The sequence below is a fragment of the Neodiprion pinetum genome, chromosome 4 (genome assembly GCF_021155775.2).
Source record: "Neodiprion pinetum isolate iyNeoPine1 chromosome 4, iyNeoPine1.2, whole genome shotgun sequence".
In the NCBI taxonomy this organism is placed as follows: Eukaryota; Metazoa; Arthropoda; class Insecta; order Hymenoptera; family Diprionidae; genus Neodiprion; species Neodiprion pinetum.
The window spans coordinates 26784822-26803703 of NC_060235.2; the positions used below are offsets into that span (position 1 = coordinate 26784822).

At 39.5% G+C, this 18882-nt stretch overlaps 2 protein-coding genes across 3 annotated transcripts in view; one reads left to right on the top strand and one right to left on the bottom strand.

Annotated features, from left to right (window-relative positions):
• Positions 1-344: 344 nt before the first annotated feature.
• On the bottom strand, positions 345-1541 carry LOC124217149 (mediator of RNA polymerase II transcription subunit 29-like). The gene has a single exon (XM_046622487.2). It carries the CDS (start codon positions 1382-1384, stop codon positions 734-736), a length of 651 nt encoding a protein of 216 aa, XP_046478443.1. The 5' UTR covers positions 1385-1541; the 3' UTR covers positions 345-733.
• A 1705-nt stretch (positions 1542-3246) lies between these two features.
• The window catches only part of LOC124215960 (bromodomain adjacent to zinc finger domain protein 2B), a 116452-nt gene continuing 100816 nt past the window's right edge, over positions 3247-18882 (top strand). For both annotated transcript variants that reach the window (XM_069135663.1, XM_046619933.2), the window contains exon 1: positions 3247-4440. The gene's annotated coding sequence lies outside the window, so the exon portion shown is untranslated. The remainder of the gene's footprint in view (positions 4441-18882) is intronic.

The following is an 18882-nucleotide window of genomic DNA, read 5'->3' on the forward strand; positions in this document are numbered from 1 at the left end:
GAGAACATAAAAGTGCATATAATATAGAACTACAGACCAAAACGGATGAGTTGTTAGTTATACTCAATTTGTTGTACCTAGCTATTCGAAATTATATTTATCAATGCACCAACTAGTTTCTGCCAACAACTAAACAGTTAATGATTCAATTGCACATGAAATTTTTTCGAGCCTCACTCCCTTGAGTCAGCATTTGAATAAAACATGATTTACATTAAAACTGATCGGATTTGAAGGGCCAGTCGACTTGGTAGAAAATGCACCTGACATACAAAGTACTGTGAATAGCAGCAGGAAGAATAAAGAAGGAATGGTGATAAGTGAAGGATTTTAAATAATGGACGTTTGAAAGTTTGAATGAATAACGGAAAATATTTATTAAACAGTAATCATTCCAATACCACTTGCCATAAATACAGGGACGATTGTATACAAGTCAAAAATACTCAAAGTTCAAATTCCTGTAACACAGTAACTGTTGTTTGAAATACATGGCTTCTATAATACTGTCGAAATCCCACTATCCAGCGATATAACATGTTATCAAATAGAACTTTGTGAAATTCATCACCACTGATGGAAACACATTAGGTCAGCTGGATAATCTTTCAGTGCTGGAAGAGGAATCTGGACCCCAAGGCTCACCGCACGAACGAATAACGTTCAAAGTTGGTACAAACAATCAAGTATGTCGCACTTTAATGTAAAACAAGATCGTTCTTTAATCCTAGTCTTATTCTCCAGGAGTGATAGTGTGAGCCGCGGATATGAGGGTGTCGTGAATTTCTTTGGCATAAGCCACCTGAGACCTTACGGTCATGAGGAACTGTGGATAGGTGAGAGCCGGACCTTCTTGTCCCGAGACAGCCTCAGTCCTGGTGGTGGCAACGGACATCGGAAGATACCTTACAGAGCTTGAATTCTGGGACAAGCATTCAATCGAAGTTTTCAGATGAAGTTCAATCTGATCGCATATCGAATAAAACTCCTCAATGTTCTTGTCGAATCTGTATTGGACGGGAACATCGATACCTTTGTAAGTTCCTACGTCGACGAGGCTGTTTTGTTGCAGAGTTGAAGCTGCTGTTTTCAAGGCGACAGCGAGAGAATCTCTTAGCGGACCGACAAGGGATTTCACCTTCGATATATTATCCAACTTTTCTTGCGTGTGTTGCTGTTGTTGCGGTTGCTGTTGTTGCTGTTGCTGAGGTTGCTGCGGTTGCTGCTGCTGTTGCGGCTGCTGTTGTTGCTGCTGTTGCTGCTGCTGTTGCTGTTGCTGTTGCTGTTGCTGCTGCTGCTGTTGTGCTTGGGGTATTTGGGGGTTAGGTTGCGACATTTGTCCTAATCCCATTTGTCCTGGCTGAGCAATTTGCGATATATTCATGTCGCAGTAATGTCACAGCGCTCAACTCCTTCTTTTCAAACGAATTGGTATTCTCTCAAGTCCACCGACGAAGATTGAACGAACGCCACAAAGAAATATATCGGTGAGCCACAAGGCTCACAAGTCACAACCTATGATCCTGTAATTTGTAAATACAATTTTGACAGAAAAGTTGCGGAAACGCAAGAAAGCTTGAACCAACAGTGTCGACAAGCCGTTCCCGTTCATCACCGTGAGTCGGTAATACAGGTATTCTTATTTTTGTTATGAATCATTGTTCAGATTTTCGCACGAAAACTCGATTCATTCGGAAAACTAATCGGTTAATAAATTTTCACATCTGCAGTCATATATTCGTACGATTTTGCTCAATTTTACAGGGATTATAACGAATCCCAAGTATGCAAGCTAGATTACATCCGATATCTATTGGCGTTTTTTTCTCTGGCAGATGACGCCACTCTTCTCTACGAGAGAGTCGTTGTATCATGAATGGGAAGACTGGTGAGTGGTAGATATTTTGGTACCATTATTTTTAATTCAATATTACATGCATACATATTTGCTAATCTGATTTCCGATATACGCAATCATGAATTATACCGATGTTATGTCAGTGGATATAACTGAACCGAGAAAAAGGATCGTATGGAATGTGGAAAATTCATCCCGACACTAGAATCACTACGTCATTCGATTCTCCCTATTTACGAGAGTGAACTGAACTACTCAAGCAATCATAGTTTTTTCGACTGTCGGTTTCCCCAATTTACCGGCTTGGGAGATTGTATTTACGGAGTCGAATAAGTTATTGTCTGACTTGAGTCAACGTCTGATCGAACTTATCCATATAACATACCTATGTAAATCAAACTAAAGACAAACAAAGCTTTACGATCATGAAATCATCAACGACAATACACCGGCATATATTACGATGTTCTCAGTTATGCCCACAGATTACGATTAGAGATTTTGATAGCTTGGTGTTTATTCAACGGTGTATGCGTCATAAATGCCGATTCGAATACTTCAGTAGAAACTGCATGTACTTGCATGAAACATTATTTAAAGCAAATTACTAATTATTCACATCCAAGTTTTTACTATCTATTACACTTGCGACATTTGTTCTCTAGTCAATCAACCCGTTCGGCAGTTTGTATGTAGTATTTTGAATATTCCGTATGTCCAAACCTCTACATTAGAAAAATAAGAAACTATGCAGAGCACAAAATAAGTAGCATGAACGCCCCTCGCCTCTAATCGAACAGAATAATTTGTATTTCAACAAATTCCATTACACTTGAGCATCGTTTAATCGTAACTCGATGTTGTATCGTCGATGCACAATTATTTCATAAAACAAGACTTCGTCTTGTTCGACGACACTCGTGTCTGACATATATATTTTCATAATATCCAATTATTCGCCTAATAACGAAATTAATTCAGTCGACAGAAAATACCTGTAATCTAATTCAAACAAGCATAAGTTAAACAGGCTCGTGATCAATGTTACTACCGCAAGTTGTAGCGTACACGTTCCGTATACGATAATGACTACGGAAGATGTGCAAAAATTTTAACGAATAATAGTAAAAATTCCCGAAAACAGCCTGCATCGAAGTCCGGTTGCGGTTTTCTGCATATGAAATTAGGGAAAAAAGGCGAATAAGACAATTCGGCGGACGTTGCACTCTGCGAGTCGCACCTTGGCCCGACACTGCGTCGAGCGGTGAAACGAAGAATGAAAGGCAGGGGGGGGAGGGGATCGGTCCGTGAGGTGAGCGATAGTTCGCGGCGAAAACGCTACGAGCGCCACGAGCTCGTTCCGTCATTCCCTCAGAAGCTCTCGAAACGTGCGGACAGTTGCCGAGGGTTTGCGAGCGGGCAAGTCGACGAATTTCGTATCGTACCGAGGAAGGAAAGATATTGATATAAATAAACTGTAGCAGCAATCGAATCAGTGAAGCGTTAGCAAACAACGCGGGTAACGCCGATGCATTTGTGATTATTACGGAGTGATTTTGTGCCAATAACAGTGTTTCTATGCTGCATCGAGTTATGTGAATGAATCACCGCCAACTTATTTCGTGCGCGTTCGTTTCGTAGGCTTATTTATTATGCGTCGATTTCATTTATACCAGGAAATTGAAGTGTTTCTCGTTTTTATTTCTCATGGAAACCTTGCGTGATATTGCAACGAACAAATTATTTAAACGGAATTAATTATTATCGATTACGCGAGCAGCACATGTTATAAATCTTTTCTTTTTTTTTTTTTTTTGCTACTCGTTCCTTTGTTTTCTGTTTACTTTTCACTACATCGTCGTAATTCTATGTTATACTGTACGTACGGGAGGGCGCAATGTTGTTACTAAATTTTTACCGGCAAGTTATTTATCAACAAAGGACAAGCGCCGAGTAACGCGAGGGATTATTTTACCGGTACATATCGTTAAAATGGGACTAAATATCGGCAAGATTCGAGCAAAAACGGTTTATTAACGCGTCTGGAGTCCACCGCCATCATCGGGCGATAGTCAATTGTTTGTTTACCTCGTCGCGTTAGCGTTGCAATTGATCGATCGAGTGAAGCGAGCCGAGCCGAAGCATCCATACGTGTCGCAAATATCGTGAACGACAATAGAGTGTAGCAAACAAAGTAAAAAGAAAATCGGGTGAACTAACGAGTGTCGCAATGTAAGGAAAAGTGTTGCGGTATCGGCGGTAAGATTAAATATACAAAAAGTGATCGTCGAGTCGCGCTCCTTCGTTATAAATAACCCGTGAAATAATAACGCACCGTATAGCAGATGCGTGGGCAAGGCTCAATTGAATAATATTGAATAACGGGGCCAACGGTGCATCCTAGATCGTAAAACGTCGCCATCACCGTCATCGTCGTCATCGTCATCGTCATCGTCATCGTCATCGTCATCGTCGCCGCACCATAGAAACTTTACTCTCTTCGAACAAGCAAGACCGTATCATCATCCAGCGGACAAAAGACGCCAGCGCTACCCGACATCCTCCTCTCTTCGAACGCAAAGGTAGGTAAGATGCTTGGCTTGATATTTATTCACGCGGCCCGCCGCCGGCTGCAAAGCTGAGATGCAGGCAAGGAAGCCGGGGCATTCTCATGCAGGCGATGCACATGTTGCGTTGTCGGGCCGTAAGTCCCAGCCATTCCATTCCACAGCTCCGTGAGCTTCCTGCGACCCCATCGCATCGCCCGCAGCGAAAGTCGTCGGGATCGTCCATTTCGACCGTTGCGCAGACATTAAACCAGTCCCCGAGAGGCTGAACCGGTATCGCTGATATTATTTTCTCGCACGATGAATTATCCGATCTTATTCCGAAAATAATAATGACGGTTGAAAACGAACGAATGAAGGTGCAAAAGAAAGTTTCACCGTATTGAAATATATGTATATTATAGGATAATACAAGAGTTCAACTATTGATGCGTAACGCGGGTTAAATTTTAGCAATACAATATCCCGTTCACCTTGAGTCGAATTTATAAGACTTTGTTTTGAATGATTTACAAAAAAGAAAAGAACAGTTGGGGAATATTCTAAAACGGAGTTTGCGAAGCTACTGGCCTTTTGGCAATTGAACGTACACGATACTCCTCATTAATCGAATTTTCATTCGCGTTCTTTGTTATTTGCATTGCAAATTTATGCTCTTGTGACGAGGCTGAAACTAGCAGCCAAACGTTGTAATGTTCAATGAAATAAGGTAGTGAAATCCGAAAATCAAAATTTTGTTAAACACCTTGAACCCCCAACACTATTGTAGAATTATGAGGATAAAACTGCACTGCATTTTTCTATTTCCGAAAAGTTTAACACATCTGACTGCCAACTCTAGCCGCTAGCTTCAGCTTCACGTTTGCGCCGGTTAATTCTAATCTTAGATATGTGATAATTTTTTTTTTACAAGTTAAGAATATTGTTTTTTTTTTTTTTTGTTCTATATCTACAGATCTCCGGATAGTGAGCAAGTAGAAAATGACTAAATAACAAGTGAGAATCGACTACATATCTCACTTGTCTGGATTTAATGTGTTACAGTTTATTTCGTTAGTAAATAGATTATCCACGAGAAGCGTCTGAAATAGATTTCCCTTTTCAATCGTTCGGTTATTCAAATAATTTTGTGTACAGAAGCGTAACGAATTTTTAGACTTTTATAAATAAACTATATACTTTACTTTAACAAAATTATAATAATAAAATATATACGTATAATTTTATTTCGAACCAGTTCTTTTTTTTATAAACGTCTCGTCGACAATCAAATTAGGAATTTGAATTATTAGTAAAAACTAACGATATGAAAATTTGTTATATATTTTTATTCGACCAATTCAACTTGTTACAAATTTTATTCTTTTACTTTGACACGTATAAAAAAACAGTGAATATCAAAGAATACTCTTTTACGTGCGGTGGCATCATCGGTACACGCCACGTGAGATTTTTTTCGCATGCAGAACCTGATCGCAATTTCGTTCAGATTACGCTTTTCGAAATGTCGTTTAAATTATTTTCTCGTCGATGCAGGCTGAATGCTTCAATGCCTGACAAGAGAACAGGAGAGACAGAGAGAGAGAGAGGAAGGGGGGAGAGCGAAAGAGAAAGATGGATAGAGAGAGATAGAGAGTGACAGAAGTGTGCTGTAATATGCGATGCGTCTGTACAGTATGACTTATACGGGGTTAGGTACATTATTATACGTATGCATACTGCGAGCATCATCGAGTTATGTACATACAAACGATACGTTTGACGACAGTAAAGAGCCTCGTACCATTGCGAGTATGTGCAAACGAAATTATCCGTTCACTTATAAATACAATCGACCAAGCCAAGCCGCATTATGCGGCCAGACACAACGTTGTTTGCATAAAATTGTATTTGCGTGTATATTCCGTCAATTATTCTGCCTCTGTGTAACGTTGCTCTGCGATGGTCAGAGCTCGCTGACTCGTGGAAGAAAGAAACAAAGAAGTCAACAATGACACATGGTTCATACCGTACCGAAATGCATGTCTAACAGATCATCGAAAGTAAATTACAGCAATAATCCAGGGGTAAAGTAGTTTTTAATCAACGATTGATCGAGCATTAGCGATATTTTATGTTCGATCTTTTGCGCTAATGTTGTCACTCGAAACTTGAAATCTTATTGCAAAAACACGGCTCCGTCTAGTGCGTATGCACACTCAAGTAAAGTCTCGCCTGGCACGAGACGCTCACTCGTTTCTAAACGTGATGTTGGCTGTTTCGTGATTTAAGAAGCGCGTTATTTGCCTTAGCCAGATTTATTTTCACGACAGTTGTTTGTTAAACTCGCGTTCCAGGGACAATATGGATGTAAAAAAAATTTCTGAACGACTCTGCAAATCACTTTTACGCCTGTAAGATTAATTTTAAGCTTACAGCGATGCACTTATTCCACACAAGAAAATCGTTTACATGCAATCCAATATTCGCCACCTTAATGGCAACCTTCGGCGATAATGTTCACGTACCAACTGTTGATCTGTAAATTTTGCAGGAATCTGTTTGGAACTTTTTTGAGAACTATAGGAAAATTCTTGTAATCTGTAATGCTTCCGCATATACGAATTTAAGTTGAAGAAAATTACTTGCACATTTCTCGACCAAAAGAGTGGATACATATTAAAGTAAATATCAGTTGTTCGCGCGTCGGAGGAAAACCAATTTATATTGTAAAACGTCGGGCTCAATCCGATTTCGAGAAAACGTAGCTACTGGATATCGATAAACTAGTTGGACTTGAATAGCTTGTAACTTGCATAAATTTCACAAGATTTCACAAGAAAAGTAGGTCTAGAAAAAGCAGGAGACTTACGACGATGATTGAATTTAAAAATATGACGGTACGCTTGTAACTTTGCATTATAAAATGAATTTTTATTTGCAATACATCAGTCTCGTCGTTGTACGTAACATTTTGTGCCTATACGTTATACTGCAGTTTTCCATGCATGCACATTTTATACACATGGATATTTTTTTCGACATTATGCGAGATTAGCATTCATTTAATACACTGTCACATTAACACGCCGCGGGAAATGTTATTTTGTTCTTATCTTTGCGTGATAATTAATATCTCCTCCGGTATATACCGAATTCGATCGAATCATTTCGTCGTTTCGCATCACGTGCTCGTTCATCGACGAACAATTGTGAGAATAAATTACGGAGGTACAATATCGTGAACTGACAATAAAATATCATGTATCCGAAATCTACGAACATTTGCAAGGAGTTGTGATAACAATAATAATATTAAACTGGCTCGAATAAACATTCAACAAATGTTGTTAAAAGATAAGACTTCTAAAAAATGGAATTTATATTCAGAAAAATGTCTAATCGACACAATGAAAAGTTTCATAAGACCAATAAAATCGCTCTCGTCATTCTTGAAATAACGAAAAAAAAATGTTTTTGTAGATAATGATCGATTACCTTTTCGTAGGAAAATTTTGCGATTGAATGAAAAAGTAATTCACTTTGATTCGCTGCGAGAAATGGTTAGGAAAAGACTAAATGTTTAGGTAAACAATTCAATTATGTCCGAAGGAAGATAAAAAGACTTTTTGTCAGCTGATAAAATTATTGATCAGATTCGTTACTCGAAATAAAAAAGCTAGTTGTAGGTTGTCGTAGCTCGGGGTGGGGGGGTTGGTCGGTCGTTCGTGTGTAAATCTACATTTCCTTCATACATCAACAGTTGTAAGCACGCGAAGCGCAGACTGAAGGAAAGGCTTGGTTCTCTCGTCGGTTCGCTTCCTCTTTTTGGTATATACGTACAACATGTATGTATATATATATACATGCGTATACAATACGTACATAATCTTTTCCTTCTGTATTTTCTTTCGTTTCCTTCCACTCGCCGTTAACCGTTCGTATACAGCCCTGTAATCCTCGGCGCCATCTGCAAGCCAAGAACCCTTGAGCCTCAAGGTTTGATGAGACAAGTCCCAAGCCTGCAAGGCCCCAAAGCCGAAGAACGTTCGTAACGTGGAATACGCGTAGTGTACCGCGTTTGACACACAACGTGTATGACGAGGAGTTGCATAATCGATTGGCTAATTGGTGCAGCACTGAGATGTCGAAACCAACTCGATCGTTGAACGCTTCGTCGGATTTTCTTTCTTCACTTATTATATCATACTTGTTACTATCCTACATAATGTAATCTCGTTTAATTCTTCTTCTGATTCTCTACACCGTTCTACTATTTGATCAACCAATTTCCGTAAACCGCTGCCAAGGGATTACTTCCAACAGTCCGATGAGCATGAATTTTGCCAATAACCAACCCCAACTACGGCAGTATTCCCATCCTGAACTCGGCTACAGATATCGCGATGTTACGACGATGATACCTAACCCTGCATACGCGATAAGTTTTATTGTCCACGGCGTGGTTGGTGGGCACGAACCGCAGAACCTTCGTCAGCACGTATGATACAGCACGGCATGGCGAGAATAATTCACGTAGTCGGACAAGCGATGCGAGGGGAGTATAACGAGGCCAGGCGTGTAGGGTCACCGGCCGTCTTATCGTACTTCGAGTAAATATCTTTGACGTACTTGAAACGAATATTTGCATACGTTAAGCGACCCGACATGTGTGCCGTACTATGCCTACTTTCCGGCCTAAAATCTTGACGTCTTTCTTTTTGCAATTGCACATGTCGTGGTCTTCTCGTACGAAGCATCAATTTTGTGAAAACGAGATAAACCGTGTTTCTCATCTACCTTGGCACGTCGGAATTCGACAGTTATGCGCGATTGACGAAAAGCTTCTTATCGTTAGTTTAAGATAATTCAGAGTTTAACGAGCGTTAAGTAACTTCTGCTTCATACAATCGTTATAATCCTCAACTACCGAGTACCTACAGGTTGTGCCAAAGTTCGATGTACACTTACACTGCGAACACGCTTCGTTCGTGAAAAACATGGTGTGGCATGCGGGAACGCGAGAAAAGAGAATCCGGATGCTCGAAATAACCTGCCTGCACTGGCAATAGGTACATACTTACACAACACTGGCACGGGAGGTTATATGCTACTCCGTACTTACAAATACGGATATAATATGTGTAATAAAATCCCGCGAGCATCGGCATTTTGCAGTTGGGTTTACGGCGTTGCCCTTGGTGCATGATGCTCGGAGTTTATTTTATAAACCTAGATACGTACGGGTTCAAAGAAGAATCACTGAAAACTGCTCAGGGAGTTAAATTATGCCACTGTTCCGGTCGTGGATATTCCGCTTTTATCGCGGTCATTCGTTTCAAAAAGATCTTCGGTATATAATGTTACGTGCGCGTGATCTACGGAATCGGCGGCACCCTTATAGATCTTTTTTTTTCTATTCAATTTGATGGCGATTATTTTTATTCATCATTTTTCAGAGCTTGTCGAAAAGGATCGGGACAGGCCAAATTTTTGGCCCGGGAGAAATCAAAGAACTTTGTTTCGGTCAATTTATTGACACCTTTCTCTCTCGTTTGCTACTTTGTTGCGCGTAAATTAAACGGGAACAGAACGACGAGAGCCGAAAAAAGAACTATGGTGTAATATTTCATTTTTTGTTCGTCGTTGGAGCAAAAATTTTCTTGAATCAGATAAGTAATTATTTACATGTACTCTGACTGAGGTAAATAACGACGTCTTGGACGTGGAATATAAAAACATTATAGTCAAGTTATGTACGAGTACCTCGATGCAGTAGTGTTTGAATATTATCTCCCGAGACAATTTTTAATTCCCTTGGTTTGAGAAAAAAAATTCCATCTGACGTATAATAACAAACTACAACTGCAGACGTATCGGGTTTCTAATTTATCATGTAATATTTCAAAAAAGGTAGCTAGGACAAGTTCGATTATTACTCAAATAACAGTCGAATCTTTTATCGGTTCCATTTCAGTCCCACGCATAGCTGAAGTTCGTGTAATCACTGTACCGACAATTGCTGATTTCAGTCATGCTCTTGGATTATTTAAATTAATTTTAGTTCCGATGTTTTATTTCATATATCTTGACTTTGACGTCGAGGTCAAACGTTAGGTAAAAGTATGTTCACGTGGAACGGTGGCTCTCTCGAATTTGCAAACGCGGGGTAGAAGTGCATTGAAGTACAATACGCAACGTTTAGAGTATATAAAAAGTCATTGTTACAGAACCCAATCCATTCCAGATGAAAAACAAATTCTAAAAACTGCTCATCACTCAAAGTATCCGCTTATGAATCATACGAACATACACTTTTAGTTGGACTATCAGAGCGATGTCAAGCTTCTTTGAACCCGCGAATCGCGCAGAGTAGTGGAGTAATTCGAAAAAGTTCTCACGAGGGATTGTTCCGCGTACTTGTATCTTTCGGGCATAGCTCGATTCGAATCCGTGGATATCATAACTCGAAAGAAATTAAGAACCCGACAACAGCCATTCCAGAGACCAAGTCTACAAGTACAGATATAAAATGCGCCAACGTCAAGTCCGGTGGTAAAGCTGAAGCTAGCTGCCGGAGACGCTAAGCTTCTTTTGTAAAATAATGTAGATTTCGATGCTCGTGATTTTCTAACAGGCATTAGTCCGCGTGGCCGCTTAGACTTTGTAGTCGGTACGAGCTTCAGTGTTGTGTAATCCGAACCTACGAGAAGAATGATTCTGGATTAGCACCCTACCTGAAGGTGGTAGTGCTTAACCCTAGAACGGTAACGTTACTTTTTTTTTCTATCCATTCCGGCAACATGAGTGGCGGAGGGGGGGGGGGGGGGGGGGGGGGTGTAAAACGCCCCGATCTTGTAAATTCCATCTCTCGGGTACATCATATTATTAAGGGTCCTGTAGGGTCTCATTTTCTTCGTTTTTCTTTTAATAAAGAATCACGTGGCGTAAAAAATTCGCGTGGAATATATTTTTCAACCCTTGTTACTGTTCTAGCGTTAAATGTGGTCATTATCGAATATCGTTGCGTTACCATGGGCTGAAGTATATCTCAGAATAAATCATAGAAAATAAAAGGAAACTCTAGCTTCTCATATTTGAGAGTCAGATGAGTTCTGTTTCAAACCCTTTCGATTTTTTCCTTTGAATAACATATCTAAGTTTTTTGGCATTTCGGGTTCAATCCATTTACCAAAACAGCTTTGATTTTTTAACATGTTAGATATTACCAAGTTTCAAACTTTTCGATGCAACAAAATATATAAGGGGAAAATAACTGCCAACTACCAAAAATCCTACATCATTGGAATGGGGAAAAAATTTGAAGACCTTGGGACTGAACGTGGAGCATAATCACACGAGCTTAGGGTTTCGGTAACGCGTTATATCAGCTATTTAGAGACATTTCAGCCCATAAGAGTAACGAAGTACCGCAATGACCATATTAAGAACCACCCAGATGTATTTATCGGTAAAAAAATACACCGTTGCGATTAATCGCGTAGATTCGTCGCATCTTCTTGTCAATTCTACGTGTACCGTGGCATTCACGGCTGCATGTCCAAGCCCAGACGGCAGGCAAGGCAGTAGTCGACCAGCCTGGCCGCCTCTGTACACTCGAAGCTGATGTTTCGTATATACCGTTTGTTTGTTCCTTCGTTCGTACGTTCGTTCGGCCAAGTAATTTCTCCACCACGGTACGAAGCTTCGCTGCGAACGGAGCAGAACGAGGGCTGCTGCTGCTGCTTCTGCCCGGGTGATGGCGGAGGAGATGAGAACGACGCGATCTTCGGGGGCTGAGAGGGGAGGCTGGCAGAAGAGGGATGCTTGCCTTCATACAGGCGCGCACACACGTTTATATACACACCTTTATATAGCATCGCGAGCCCGCGTTCAGAGAAGAAGAAGAAGAAGACGAAGAAGAAGAAGTACTAGTAGTAGTAGTAGTAGAGGAGGAGGAGGAGGAGGACCTTACCGACGTGCTGCATGGCGGACGACAGGGCGAAGGGGAGGAGAGGGAGGTGGTCTCTTTCCTCTGGCCTCTCTCGTTCCTCCTCTTCCTCTCCTCTCCTCTCCTCTCTTTTTCTTTTCCTATTTCGTTTCCCTCCCCCCTCGACCATCCCGCTCAGCGTTGCCGTCCTGCTTCTCTCGCACCTCTGCCTGCCGGCCTGCTTGCCTGGTGCGGCTCAAGCTCGTTCAATACTCGAGAGAGAAGCCAGCCAGCACAGCTCTTGCTCGAGTCGCGCGACCCACAACCGAACTTTTGTCGGACCCCGGGTGTCTACCTGACTCACTGCAACTAGGACAAAAAGTGATGGGTATTTTGTGAAAGGGACGGCATGGAAGCGAATCGGATACAAGAAAAATTAGACGAATATTCGGTTCTTTGGTAAACGATCCTGGCGAAGGACTTCGCAGGCTGTAGGATATTAATTGTACCTGCTCACGGTTGTCTTATGGTCATTTCTCGTCGCGATTGCGGTCTGTGGAAAGATTCGAGAGTATGGGCATATCAAGTTTTGCGATATATCGTGCTTGATCTAAAACTCGAACCGTCGTCGCACCGAGGATGAGAAAAATGTCAAACCTTGTATGTTGTTAGAATATTTTAGTGAAATGGGCGTCGTTTGGATGATAACGGTATCGAGATATATTGTTGGAATTATAAGGAAATAGGATTGAAGTAACCATTAAGTGTGATTATACTCGTCGACGCTACATTTTATAGTTATTGCAACGTTAAATCAGTCCTCTTGGTTAACACGGATTCATTCTTGCAACGATGAATATCTAATTATCGCAATAATTATACGAAAATATAGTACGATTGACCATACCTAAAATAATAGTTAGACATACTGGATTATTTCCTGGTTACACATACCTACAAAACTTATTTTCGTTTTTTAACCATTACCATACGGTCGTATTCGTTTTTGATTAGAAATGAAAGAGGTTGAGGACTGTTTGGTAGCCGCAACTAGAAATTACATTCTGCGTGACAATGACAACGAGTTTCGGTGACGAAGGAATGCGTCATTTAGCCGATTTTCAACATTTTATGATTACTAAGGTTTTAATGACTGGCCAAGGACTCCAAGTATCGAAACTCATTGTCAGAATATCAATGACAATCATGAATTTGTCATCAAAACTTCGGATACGTGATTTTCTGAGATCCTAAATTACGCCGGTGATTAACAACACCCATAGTACGTCTCGATTATTTTACGACTTTGCTGATCGCACGGTAAGCAAATCGGAGGAATTATGCGATAGCTTTGTTTGTGTTGATCGATGATTTTTTGGATGTTGAAAAAGTTGCCGAAATTTATACAAGTCGTCATAATTTTCGCGCTACTAAATTGTCGTTGAAATCCGGCATATCATCGCGAAGATTTTTATTGAGATGAGAAAATTTAATTGCCGTATCGCATCCAAAAACAAAATGTCAGGATTTTTATATCGTAATGTGCTTGAAATATCTTAGGATTTGATTTAGAAACGGAGTTAAACGTATACCGTTATATACAAGTGCATCGTAATTTTGAAAGATTTCTTAAACTGAAATCCTTTGTTGAAAAAGCAACTACGTTATTGCATATGCAGACAAACTTGTTCATTCCGGAAGGTACTTGACCTTGTGGGAAGGAATTCGGCTTCCGATAAAATATATTTTGGTTAAAAACGGCGGAATATTTTTACTGCACCACCCTCCTTTACGCGTAAAAAAAAAAAAAATGCCGACAAGGGTCCGAATGAAATCGTCGGACTATTAAACAAAAAAAAAATATTTTATAATAATTAGTAACCTGAGAGAATACGTTACGTGTAGTTAAGGATAGTCGAAACTCGCAAACATCATTTGGATCAATTCCTTTCATCGATGGCCTATCACAAAACATTAAAAAGATACTATCGAAAGAGAGCATTAATGTATCGTATAAAATTATTAACACTTTGAATAATATATTTACATCTTTAAAGTCGAAAATAGACATACTAGAACAAAGTAACATTGTATGCGAAATCGAATGTAAAGATTGTGGCAAACGTCACATCTGGTCAATCCTCACAGCATTTCAAAAAAAGAATGGCAAATCATAAGTACGATCTCAAAACGCGTGATCCTGATAGATTTGCTCTGGCTGAGCATTCATTGGTTGAAGGCCACAGTTTTGACTTTGAAAATGCAAAAATAACTGACAAAAAACTAACTGGCATAAGAGGCTTATCACAGAAATGATACACATATCCAAAAACAATACTGTCAACAGAAGAACTGACATTCAAAACCTGGGCCACCTCTATTCTGACATCATTTAAAATTGTCTTTATAAATTGGCATAAACTGTTATGAAAACAATTAGGCTAATCCACCAACAAATCTGTTAACAGGCGGATGACATTCAAAGTTTGTTGTTAATTTAAATATTAAGAGAACAGTTAGCTTAGTAAATGGAAGTTGACACTCGCAATGTAATTCATGTAAAAATCTGTAATTTTTTGTATATTAATTTAAAGAAACCTGATGATGGTAGGCAGGGCTTGCCGAAACGTCGTATAGAAAAATAAAGTTAGGCGTTTAATTAGCATTGTTTAAATCCTGACCGTCATCCAACGAAATCAAATAGTCATAAATATCATTTCCCACAAGTGTATTAGAAATATTTTGGCATATTGAAATTGTTATGAAACCGATGCTTCGTGGTTGCTCGTCAAAAAAAGAAAAAAGAAAAAGAACCAACCGAAACAACAACAACAACAACAACGATCAGTCTGAATGTAATCAATTTACTATAGAAACGACTGAAGGATTAAAGGTCCGCGCTTGTATTTAGTTTAAATTAATTTTCATTCGTTTTAATGAACAAGTTTTCGAGTCTGACTTTCTTTAATAAAGGTTTCATGTGATAGACTAGAAAATTTAACTATAGAATGGCATAGAAACAATTGATAACGTTAAAATATGAAGGAAACACGTTGAAATAAAAATCACTAGTATATTCTATAACTCTTTAGAATAAATAAGGAACTTAAATTTGCATAACGTCAGTTTGTTAATGCCGTATTACGATTTATCGAATATCAAACAATGACGAAGTCGCGAAGTACGTAACAAGTTTGTCGTAAAAGAGAATCGCATCGTTATAACGACGTAACGAGCTTCAACCTGACAGTAAACGAGAAATATTTCTATCATGTCGTTGATAGTTTGCAAGCCATTCCATCCATATCCTAGCGCTTCCACATTGTATTCTATTATACGTTACACGAATTGTGTTACAAACAGCGATTATACACATGACACTTGTAAGCTGAAAATCCGTTTTTTTTTTTTCGTCTTTTAAACCCAGGTTTCCGAACCAACCCGGATAAAATTGAGTTTAATTCGTTGTACATGTTTGTGACGCTTTAATCATTGCATTTTTGTTTAACGTCATTGAACATGGAATTAGTGAGGTAACCCGTTTGGTCATTTTATTAACTTTAATCAATATTTTAATGTTCAAATCAAACCACACTATAAACAATTTTTGTTTTCTGCAAGTGCGCTAGTACAGTTTTCGCCCAGTAAGTGTTCATGATACACTACGAACGAGTTCAAGCTCATGTTTATTACTTTAAGATAATAGTTACTATAGCATATTATTCGAAGATCAATCGGTCATTCTTACGGTTTCTCAGTATGGAATAATCACATATAATTTTAAATGTATACGCTTTTCACTTTTCTTAAAAAAACAATATTAAAAGATGAAAAAAATGTTCTCTTTCTTTCTTTCTTCTTTATTTCTTTTTTTTTCTTTTTTTTTTTTTTTTTACGTCGGGTAAAACTCAGCGTTTTTAACTTATTCAGGGAAAATTGGGCCCACTCTGAAAAGCTCGAACTGTACGTGCAGATACGGAACTGCGTGAATGAATATATAGTATATATAGAGAAGCCTCGTCGCCCGGAAAGATTCCGAAAAAAGTCCCGAGCTCCGGATAGGTAGGTAGGTTGGCTGGTTGGTTGGTTGGTTGGTTGGTGGTTGGTTGTTTAAAAAAGTTTCGCCCGAGCGGCGTACGTACAGAATCGATTCGGCGGTGGGAAGGGTGCGCGATGCCGTTCGCCCAGGGCCGCGATGGAAGGGGGCGGGGGGTCAACGGGGGCGGAGGGGACATGGCCTTAAGAATCAATCCTGGCTTCGGCCATCTGCCATCCTCGTAGCCGGGGTCGCTAGCGTTTCGGACGACGATGCCGCAAAAATTCAACCCCCCACCCCCCCACCCCTCGGCCCTCGGCCCTTACCTCTCTGTTTCTTTCTCTCTTTCACACATAAACACTGCAGCAGCAGCAGCGTTTACACACTCACACACACAACTTGATTGCGTGTCTGTCTCCGCCGCAGGTAGGCAGGTAGGTACGCTGGCAAAAAGTGGGTACCTACCTGAGTAACGCTGATCGTGCCTTACGTAAACTGGTAGTAATACCGCGGTGATTGCCTGAAACGCGAAGAAAATTAATGGCCGATATAAATATACGGAGGGGGCGGCGGAGGGCGGGGGGGGGGGGGGGGCAATTACTGCATGGTCTTGACTTCGTAATCGTCCTGCTATTAATACAATATAAGCTATGTATAAGTAAATGGGATGTTATACACACTGTGAGAAAAATACTACTTGAGGAATTTATTTTACGTTAGCGGAAGTTGAGAAGAAAATACTTTTTTCGGATTTTTTTTATTACGAGACAGTGATCGCCGATCGTATTTACTATTGGGTTTTTATGGAATTTTTATTGTATTCGTTAGCAACGATGATCTGTTTTTGGTAAAGAAAATACTGAAATTTGAAGGAAAAGTTTTGATTTCAATTTTACATTTTAAATAGCTTCGAAGTTGTTGAGAATTCGGTCGATTCGTACGATTTTACTCGTTTCATTCGGAAGACGATTTTTTATACTCTCGTTGAAACATTTTTCTTTTATCAACTTGGCACGGTTGAATATTCAATTTCACTATATTGCATTGATGTTGGGTCACGATCAGCGAATGGCAATATTAGATTGACTGTTGAAAAAAAAAAAAAACAATCTCGTACTCTGACTTGAGAGAATATAGCCTTGAGAATATAATGAGTAAACCTAATTTTAAAGTGATTTGAAATAAAGCATCGAAATCTAAGCTCTTTTTTGTAATTCCAGTAGTTTCTATTTTCATATTTTTAAAGAGATCCATGTAGCTTACGGGTATAACGGTTCAAGAGACATCGATCTTTGGCTAAAGAAAAACTTCTTAGAATTTATTTCTATTTTATTTCATTATTGATGACAGAAAGTCCTGCAGGTTGTTGCTCGAGTGTGCCGAATTATCAGTATATTTGAGGTTTTATCACGTGAAAAAGAGAAGAATGGTACATACCTACTTATATTCTGCCAGGAGTAAAATTTTACAATACCTAGAATTTACAACAGTTGTGTGGTAAAATCTAATTACTGAATTGTAAATATTTAAATCCAATTACTCTGGATTGACGAAGTGAAATGAAAAAAAATTTATATTTTTCTGTGAATTTCATCTGCGTTAGTGAATAGACGATGCTGGAAATTTCATGCGATCAAAGTTAGTAACGTTACTGTAAGGATGCATGTTCAAGAAAAATCCTTACATCGCACCATTCGAATAGCCTGAAATTTAGTAAACTATACCGAATCAAACACACCGATATTTTTCAAAAGCCAACTACTCGAAAGTCATTCTAAAATTGAAAAATAATGAATTTCTTCCCGATATGTCGTGACGTTAGCGTTTCTTACTTCAACATCGTGAAATTTCCCGATATCTAACCTATCAAAAAGTGGCAGGCGTTATTCTACTATAACGATAAAATTCGAACGGGGCGAGGGGGGGGGGGGGGGGGGGGCGGAATGCTGGGATGCGTTTGGACGAGAAATAGAGGTGCACGCAAGGTATAAAAGCGTTATAAAGATGGTGGAGCGAGCGAGGAGACGAGGACAAAGCCGAAAGGCCGAACCAGTTTTCGCTCCTCCGAGTTCTTCTTCGCTGTTGCAACAGCATCGCGCGGTGAGAACGGGAGAGTAAGGAAAGATGATTCGAACGAAAAGGTTGCCGGTCGAAGCCATCCGGTATGTGACACGAATCGTACCGCGGGTAGCGACGTGATAAAGGATGAGCAGGTACGGGTATGTAACATATATGGGTCATTCGACAAACTGTCAGGTTATAGCTTTTCAGGGCCATCATTATATTTGTTCATCTGCAACCCAAGTATTTTACGGGTTACGTCAGAATGCGTAAGCTAAAAATAATCGAACATAACTCGAACAAATCGGTTAAAGTTTAGATTTTTTTAAAACGTTGCATTTGAAAGCAAAAGTTCGTAGGTTTCGGTACTTTGTCTTAACGGTGGAAAAGTTTGTTTTTTTTTTTGATAGTTTATAGTTTCTTTTTTGAAGTATTTTTAAATTTCTGGTAA